Source organism: Diachasma alloeum, unplaced genomic scaffold (assembly GCF_001412515.2).
Source record: "Diachasma alloeum isolate Michigan unplaced genomic scaffold, Dall2.0 Dall_scaffold_00210, whole genome shotgun sequence".
Lineage (NCBI taxonomy): Eukaryota > Metazoa > Arthropoda > Insecta > Hymenoptera > Braconidae > Diachasma > Diachasma alloeum.
Genome location: NW_021680375.1, coordinates 310,784 through 320,008, shown reverse-complemented (window position 1 = coordinate 320,008; position 9,225 = coordinate 310,784). Strand labels below are relative to the sequence as shown.

Below are 9,225 nucleotides of genomic sequence, written 5' to 3'. Positions count from 1 at the left end.
TTTATCGCCTCCCGAGTGTTTATGTTCCGTGGGCTTCTTATAAGATACCTATGGCCCCGGTCATTTTTCAACGGGAAGAGAGTAGTTGTAAGGATCAAACGGTGTTAAGGGTCAAACGGGAGGGACGGACGAAGTGATCATGAGGGTCTAATGATCTTAAGGGGGGGTCACACCACTTTTTTCAAGTAATGGAAATATACATCGATTTTTTTTCGTTTTCCCATCGAAAAATCGTAATTTTTCGTCTGTGATTATTCTCGATTCCACCAACAATCCCCCAACATCAGCTGCCATTCTATCACGCGGGGTTATGTTTAGAGGGAAAAGGGAATGCGGGCGATACAAATTCAAAACATTAAACACATAAATTGATTAGTTATCGATATTCATTCAGTAAAAATGAAAATTTCATTGAGTTCGGGCGCAACGAGTGAGGTATCTTATTTGAAACGCGCTGATCCCTATTTTTCTCCTCTCTATGGGCGCGCGTAGTGGGGGCATAAGGATTCCCGGAATTCCACTCTCCTACTGTCCCTAAGGTATCTTATATGAAGCCTCTACTGTACTATCCAGACTAAACGCTGCTTAACCTGGACGACCGCCGGAGCCCACGTAACCGTGTGACCACTACTGTCGCTCAATTATGTTATTTGAAAAAATCAAACGCCATTGGATTTGCTACGAATCTTGATCCGAAACGGCCGCAAGAGGGTCCTTTAAACTTTTAAATTGTTAATAATAATGCTCTTGCGATGAAATTCAGCCGAGACACCAAGAAATTCGGATTCTACACCTCAAAAACTATAGAAAAAGTTTTGCAAATATTTTTATCAAAATGCATACTACTCTCCTCAGGGTATGGACTAATTTACATCGACATTCTTCCAAAACGTCATGTTCGCATGCTATACAGATCATTCCAAGATATTTTCAATGAAAACAAAAAAAAACGAAAATTGTCACGGATCCAAAGCTTCCGTTCGCGAGTGAAAAATAGATAGAAGAGTTATTTCAGTCGGGTATTGAGATTTTACTGCAACACCTAGAGCTGATCTCGTCCACCTCTCCCCAGTCGTCAATGACTCGAGCGAAAATCCGCTGTCACTGCGCGACACTCAGTGTCACAGTGTTGGACTCGGAAAAACGCTCGAGTTTTCTCGTTTAAATGAAAAGCGATACAGGGGGGAAGAAAAGATGAAAACGTGATCTCAAGGATGAAAGTGTGGCGTCGCTCGTGGCAGTGAAACTGTTGATCACTCTTGCAGTGCTCTAGTATTTATATATATCCTTATCTCGTTAGAACACTCGCGGGTGCCGGTCGATACGAGAATGTTGAAGGACAAATGCAGTTTCACGCATGGACAGCATCATTTGTGGAAGGAGGAGTGCGGAATGCATCTCAGAAGTGAAATGGCAAAATTCGTCTGATTTTTTTCCATCAGCATTTATCAGGATCCCATTGACATGTCGATTGGGAGAATTGTTGTGGTGATTGTCTGTGTCCTGTGCCTCGGCGGGGGGTGCGGGGAGTGCAGTGATACCAGGATGAGCGCCAGTGGTGATTCTGATGATGGTGATGTAAGAATTACTCTTGGGGAGCGATTTCTCATTTTTTTAGCTTTCACTCAGAAAAATTTGCGCTGTTTTTTCCCTCCGAATTGAAGCTTCGTCTGTGTGTAAGGACGCATGCATGTGTGCGATATTTTTTTCAGAATATGGGCTTGTGTAAGCTTCATCCGTTGGCACTGATTGACCTTCAATTTTTCATTGATCTCTAAAAATACTCGTATTTTTTTAAAAATATTTTTTCAATGATCACTCAAATTTTTTTTATTGAAACGGATTTAGCTATGACTTGAAAAATTGTTTCAATGCCTTCTGAATGAAGTTGAATGATGGTGGGAATAGAATAATTACTCATCAAGTTACACAATAGCGTTATGAGCTTTTCATGTCAACCTACGCTAAACTTATGCATCGGTCTGGGAAGAGGGAGTCCTCCAATTACTTAATTTCTTCCACTTTTATATCATCTTACACTGCTCTGACACTGGTTTGAGTATACGGCGACTTCTGATCAAGATTTTGAATGGTCGTACCCCGCATGGTAATGAATGAATGCGTGGAATAATTTACACATTCATTACAAATATACGTCACGTATATCTGATCCATATAAGCCTATATGCCACATACTTTGCACATATATTTCGAATACTACATTTTTTCCGCTTTTATGTGAACTGCAACGACAGTAGTGGTCACACGGGTGGCGTGCGGCTGCAGCGGTTAGTCTGGTTAGTACTTGGATGGGTGTCCGCTCAGCCCTACCTCAGCGGAATGCGTGGGATATATTCAGACATTTATGAGAAATATACGTTACGTATATCTGACCCATATAAGCATGTATGCCACATACTTTGTACATATCCTATTTACTAAAGATGAACGAAACGTGAAGTTGTTTTATATCGAAATATCTCGAAACTGCCTGACCGCTAATCCTCAATTCTGATTGGTCAATATGTGACACGAAGTTATTCACAAAAAAAAACGCGGCATTTTCAAATTCTTCAGTGACAATTTCAAATTCTTCAGTGGTAAATTTGTTTTTCACGTCATATATATATATGATATATATATTTCACATGTATAGATATCATGAGTGAAATTAATCAATTCTGTCCTTTTATGGAGACCGATTATTTAAAAAAAATTGAAAATAATTGAAAATGGAAAATTCTTTATAGATTCTTTTACTCTACTTCGTTATTCACTTCAATCATTAGTCGAATTCTCTTTGATTCATTATCAATATTTATAAGGTATTCGTGAGAAAATGAAATTCAATGAATTCCATTTCTTCATTTCAACAAATGAATAGATCAGCGCGCGCGATACCGCGCGCATAGATCTTGTATTTCGAATACTACATTTTTTCCGCTTTTATGTGAACTACAACGACAGTAGTGGTCACACGGGTGGTGTGCGGCTGGAGCGGTTAGTCTGGTTAGTACTTGGATGGGTGTCCGCTTAGTCCTATCTGCCCGCGTAGAACTGCTGGCGCTAGGCACAAATGTAGAGACCTATGCTCTACATACAGACATGCTGGAATGCAATTTTAAGAGATTAGCCATACTAATGTAATTAATATCCATCGGCATCTTGTTGGAATTTTCTTCGATAACTGTTTGATTGTACTTCGTACTGGCTGTGTAATTTGTTTTCTAGGCATGGCTGGGTGTCCCCCTGAATTCTTCAATAAATACCACTTGAGACTATTTTGACTATAGTTTCAGCAGACATCATCGCGAGTCCAGAGATCACTGACACCATTGGAGAAACCGCAGCTCTCGATCTGCTGTCCACCAGGAAAATTCATGGCATCTTCCGAGTATGTGGTCTGCGCCTCAAAAACCTCAAAGCCTGTTTACGACCCCGAGATACCTCAGATCTTCCGTGAGGATCTGAAACCTTCAGCGATAGGACCAACGGATTTCCAACGCATATACAGGATTCCCTGTGATGATCGGATGTACGAATTGTCGAGTGAAGCACCTTCATTCGATGTATTTTACTTGCTGGAGGATGGAAGAATTTTCTTAAACAATTCCAAGGATAAAGCGCCTGATGAATTCCTGGGAATTGATGACTATTGCTTCAGCAGTTGGATGGGTGAGAATGGCACCCACACGCGGATCCTTGCGTGCTTGTCTACATTCGAGATGCAAGATTTTCCTTTTCTGTATGCCATCAGTCTCGCATTTCCCATGCCCTTTCTCATTGTCACGTTCCTTGTCTACGCCTGTTTGCCAGTGCTGAGGAATATCCATGGGATGATCCTGATGGCTTACGTTGCTTCTCTGTTCTTGGCTTACGGAGGAATCACTCTTATGAGGCTCGAAGTTGTCGACCCTCGGCACTCTCCAATGGGCTGCACTTTTCTAGGTGATTTTTCAACTCTGGTGTCTTTTCAACTGAAGTCTTTTCAATGTGACTTGGTCAAATACCGGTGATATACCTCTGGAGCGTTAAAAATGTCAAAAAGTGTCAGAAACCTGCTTACAGGGGAGTTGAGCTATGATAAAGTCACAAGGGTCAAAAGTGAGAGGTACGCCGGTCGGACAATCATGAGGATCAAACGATGACGAGGGTCATCCTCGCGAGGGTCAAACGTCGCAAGGGTCGAACAACAGAGGCAATCCTTCAATCTGAAGGGTGAAACTACCAAAAGGGTCAACCGGGGGAGGCAGGCGGCACAATCACAAGGGTCCAACGATCATAAAGTTGAAACAAAAGAAACAAGTAGGACAATCACAAGAGTCAAACAGGATAACTAGGTCGGGTGATCCTGTGTGAGAGCAACGACAAGGGTGGGACGATCATAAATCAAGAGAAATAATCTGAAGGCTATCTCGTTTGACCCTTGTGGTTGTTTGACCCTTGTGATCGTTAGGCCCTTGCGAGTTATGGTGGTTGTGACGTTTGACCCTCACAAGATATGACCGTTGCGACGTTTGACCCACGCGAGGCATGAACCTTGCGGCGTATGATTTTTCCGACTTTTAACCCTCGCGAGGTATGACCCTCGTGACTCTGAACAGACGGCATTTGCAGACCTGTTGAAAATTTCACGGTTTCGCATTATGCCAATGAAGGTCGCCAAATAGGTTTCTGACATGTCGAAAAGTCCCATGTAATTTACCTGAGGTAAATGAACTCTGGAACATACAGGGAATAGAAAAATATCGTGTTTTCCTCAATCTGTTGGATAATTTCCCTGATAAAAGCTCGAAATTTTCCATTTTGTTGCAGCATTTTTCAATTACTTATGGCTCATGTCATCCTTCTTCTGGCTCAATGTCATGTGCTTCGACATCTGGTTGACTTTCAGGCAAGTGACGCCTTGAGAATGAAAGGTAGCTTCATTCTGATGGTTCTGACCGCTCGGGGATCTGTTTCAGGAGTTCCCGGACACGGCAGGGTAGCGTCAAGCAGTGCAAGAAGGCGGAGTGCCGGAAATTCACCGGTTACGCAATTTATGCTTGGGGCTGTCCATCAATCTTGACGATCATCTGTCTTATGATGGACTTTATGCCCGGATTCTTTGATGAATACCTTAGTCCCAGCTTCGGAGAATTTACTTGCTGGTTTCAAGGTGAGAGATTGACAATTTCTCAAGATTTCTTAGATTTTCCTGGGGTGAAGATCAACCCCATGACAGCCGACTCAAATTATGAGCTGATATGACGATATGAAAATGTGATGTCTCATCACCGTCATAAATTCGTCAGCTCGTATTGACCCGTTGGAATTAACGACTTCAAAAAAATTTCCTTCCAGACGACATTTCAGAATCAATTTTTCTGTACTGCCCCATGGCAATAACAGTCATGTGCAATATCTCCTTGTTTATATCGACAACAATTAAAATCCTCCGGCAGAAGCGAGAGACGGCGTCACAGCTCGAGAGGAAGGACAGCCGTCGACACGATGACAAGCAATGGTTCTATCTTCTCGTCAGTCTTTCTCCCTTCAGCCGTAAGTTTCCGTCATTTGTCATTCTCCGTGTTATTTCAGGTTCAATCTCTACCTGAAACTCTTCATTATAATGGGGGTAACTTGGTCAATGGACATTATTGGCTGGCTACTGGGGACCGAGAGCCCTTGGGTGCGGTACGTGGCAGACGGTATCAACGGCATCGAGGGCGTCATGATCTTCATAATCTTCGTGTGCAAGAACAAAATAAAACGGCTGCTGATGAAACGGTTCAAATGCGGAGAAGCGAGTGCCCCGAGAGCCGTCTGAAATATGAACTATTTTTGCTTCTTATTCAGGAGAGACTGGACAATGTAAATTATTAGTGTGACAACAGTATTAAACTTTTCAGAAAATACATGAAAATTAAACGAACACTGATGGGTGAAATATTAAGGGAGAATTTCTCTCCGCGTGTGCCGATTCCTCATCTCAGAACCTTCTGAGAAGAGAACAAACACAGAATTGGCAGTACTGAAAGGCCAGAATTTCACTTCTAACATTCCGCTGTGTTCCCTTCAATGGCAAAAATTCGTGTTTATAGTCACGCCGAAAGGTACGTGATTATTTTTTATGCCTTTCTCATTCCTTTGTTACCACTATCACTGATGGTTTTTCTGCTATTAATCCCCAACGGCGCATCTCCAACAGTCAAAAATTTCACCGGTTTTTCGTTGCAAAGATTACCTTACCAACGCGACCATCGCCCAAGGGCCTTCAGCCAGGGAATGTTGAATGTGGAGTGGGTTTTTTTCACTTGGAAAATCTGTGGAATATTCGGTTTGAAAATTGTGTTAAATTTTCAGATGAATAGGGTAAACTGCCCAGTAGATGGACGTTTGTTTTTTAGCAATTGAAGAAAAAAATTGATCGAAAAAAATCGTTACTCAGGGGTTGAGAATCACGACAGTTCGTGAAAATTCAACGCAACAATTCACATTTCAGTATTTTGTTGCGTAATTTCCTATCCAACAGTAGCTCGTCCATCTATAGGGCAGTGTCCATCTACTGGGTAGCTTACCCTATTATGTGGAAATTCGTGATGAAAAATTGGTGTGGAATTTTGGCCCGGCCGGGTCTCGAAATTGGGAGCTTGAAGTTGTGAATCTCATGCTGAGTTCGACAGTCAAATTAATCCGTGAAACACTTGAAATTCCTTCATTTATCAAGGTGATGAATGAAATTCATGTGGGGCCGTCTTTCTTAATATTTATCAAAAAATCAAAAAGTTCATGAAAAGACATGTTTGCAGGTCGTAAAAATAAAGAAAAAAATTACAGACTGCATATCAGAGAATTCACTGTTGAATTTTCAGAGAGTGTTTTGATACAGGGCCTGAGATATTAGTTATTTCGTGAGGCTGCGTCGAGCTAAGCCGGCCGACCGCGCTGAGTATACGGCCACAAGTAATCCCACAGTGAATCATACTCACTGATTTCTCAGCATGTTATCCTTCTCATTCTCAATGCTATCAACTGCAGAATTCTAAAGCCCCATGAGAGTATTATCGTTCAATGTTTTTGGAATTCATACGTGATTCATCATGAGTCGTAACTGATATTCAGGACTGTCACTGGACAAAAGATCAAGTAACTATTCACCCGCTAGTTGCATATTACCGAGATAGTAACGAAATGCACTCTATAATATTTTTTTTCAGATTTTTTTAGACCTGCAAACATTTTTTCCAAATTAACTTTTAGATTTGTTTATCAAAAATGTATTGTAAATTGAATTTTTTTGCAAACAAAAAATTATGTTATGAATCTATCACACTTTGGCAATGGAAGATATATTTCCATTTTTTCGTTACAACCAATATTTATCGAGTTATGATGCTATAAACAATTACTTACCCAGTGACGCCTCCAATTTTGTATTTTGTATAACTTTTGGAAAAAAAACTTTTTTTTTCTTTTTCCTTACATTTTCTTTTTTCTTACATACAAAAATAAAAAAAATCTTTTTTATTGAAATAGCGCGGATGATCTCACATTCGGAAAAAAAAATGAATAAAAAATGCGTATGCTTTTTCACGCGTCTTACATTTCATGTCTATCTCCCCACCTGTCCAGTAGAAGACGACCCTCCGATGGTAAGTAGTCGCATCATACGAAAACCTATTCGCTGTCCAATCACGTCGAATGCATTCCCCAAGCTGTTACCAAGAATTGGCGACCGTTGGACGAGGGAACTACAGTAAACGGGCCACTGAACTATAGTATACCCACGAGTTCGCCGATGGAGAGGGGCATAAACGGACCGTCTCCGCGAAACTCCGTTGGTCCACGTCCGTTCATTCCGTCATTCAATCTCGGCACGTGCATTCTTAAAGGCGTGCAACTGATAACAGCCTCTAGTTTATCATTTAAAACATGATGATAAAAGAATAAAATATTATTTGCGCACGATTTCCTCGGAACAACCCGCATTCTTCAAGAATAATACCCGCACATTACGAGTGTTCCGAGTGACTGGTGCTGCACTCTGAGGAGATAAGATTGCAAAAGCCATAATTCGGTAACTGTGGGAAGCCCCTCCTTTCGGTAAGACGCAACCGGCGATACGGAGCAGTCAGTCCCAGAGTAGCAGTGATGCCAGATGAGGGGAAAAATCCCACGCGTGGGAATTTCGTGCGCAGCTCCCTCGCGCACTCCTCGGGTCCCCGCCACTACCGCACAGGCTCAACGCNGAGTAGCAGTCGTAAAAAGAGCGAAGGGTGGAGAACCATTCGTCTCGCAGTTGGAGTCAAATTTCAAAGGAATTTCATCTCATAAATTGATCTCGCAATCAAGTGAGTTTTTATCATTCTCTCGAGACGGTGTTTTTCTTTCATTATTATAAAATCTCTTAAATTTCATTTTGAGAATATTTTTTTGTTCTTGATGAATTGCGCAGATTTGGGGCAGCAGCCATAAAAACTGAGCAGTCGCAATATTTATTTGAAGAATGCCAATGTCGAGCCAAAAAAAATCGACTCTCTTCATTTTCTAAAAGTATTAGACACAAGAATATTGTTAAAATTGTTGTGATATTTCCAGCCGTCACTAATAAAAATATTTCGTCCATGGAATATTTGGTTGCTTGCCACCTTTTATTAATTTTTCTTTAAGGTTTCTAATGCTGTGGAGTATCAGCGTTTTTCTTTGTGTATTTATTCGGAGAATACAAGTAATAGAAAATTCTATTGAACTTCTACTGAAATTTTTTTGTCCGATTACGGCGCGTTTTTTAATTGAAAATGTCCAACCGAAACTTCTATAAAAAAAAACAATAGAATTTCATTTTTCACGCAACTTATTCTGTTGTGATATTTTCTGCGGAAATTTTTCGACAAGAATTTTCTAGTTTTTTCGACTCTATTTGTCTTCCTTTTTTATTGGAATAGAAATCAGACGGAAAAAATTATAATTTTAGCTCCTGATTAATTTCTGATTTACATGCTGATTATTATTGCAGAAAATGCTATCAGCGAAAGTTCTTATTATCCTAACTTTACTCATCAGTGCCAGCGATGTGATGGCTGGCCCATTGGCTTATGGCATTTGCCAGACTGGCTGCAATGCAATCGTTGTAAGTTGCTATGCAGCAGCCGGATTTACGTTCGGCACAGTCACCATGGGTGCAGGTGTGCCCGCTGCCATTGTAGCGTGTAATACAGCACTAGGAGTGTGCATGGCAGCATG

At 41.1% G+C, this 9,225-nt stretch overlaps 1 protein-coding gene across 3 annotated transcripts in view; it reads left to right on the top strand.

Annotated features, from left to right (window-relative positions):
- The window catches only part of LOC107036637 (G-protein coupled receptor Mth2), an 8,269-nt gene extending 2,355 nt beyond the window's left edge, over positions 1-5,914 (top strand). The window contains exons 1-6 of one of the 3 annotated variants that reach the window (XM_015254720.1): positions 1,066-1,578; positions 3,294-3,948; positions 4,816-4,894; positions 4,965-5,158; positions 5,344-5,506; positions 5,581-5,914. In XM_015254720.1, coding sequence (XP_015110206.1) covers positions 1,465-1,578; positions 3,294-3,948; positions 4,816-4,894; positions 4,965-5,158; positions 5,344-5,506; positions 5,581-5,809 — 1,434 coding nt within the window. In that variant the 5' untranslated portion in view covers positions 1,066-1,464 and the 3' untranslated portion in view covers positions 5,810-5,914. Of the gene's footprint in view, positions 1-1,065; positions 1,579-3,293; positions 3,949-4,815; positions 4,895-4,964; positions 5,159-5,343; positions 5,507-5,580 lie in introns of those variants that run through there. The other 2 variants (XM_015254723.1, XM_015254722.2) reach the window with 2 other exon arrangements.
- Positions 5,915-9,225: the final 3,311 nt, after the last annotated feature.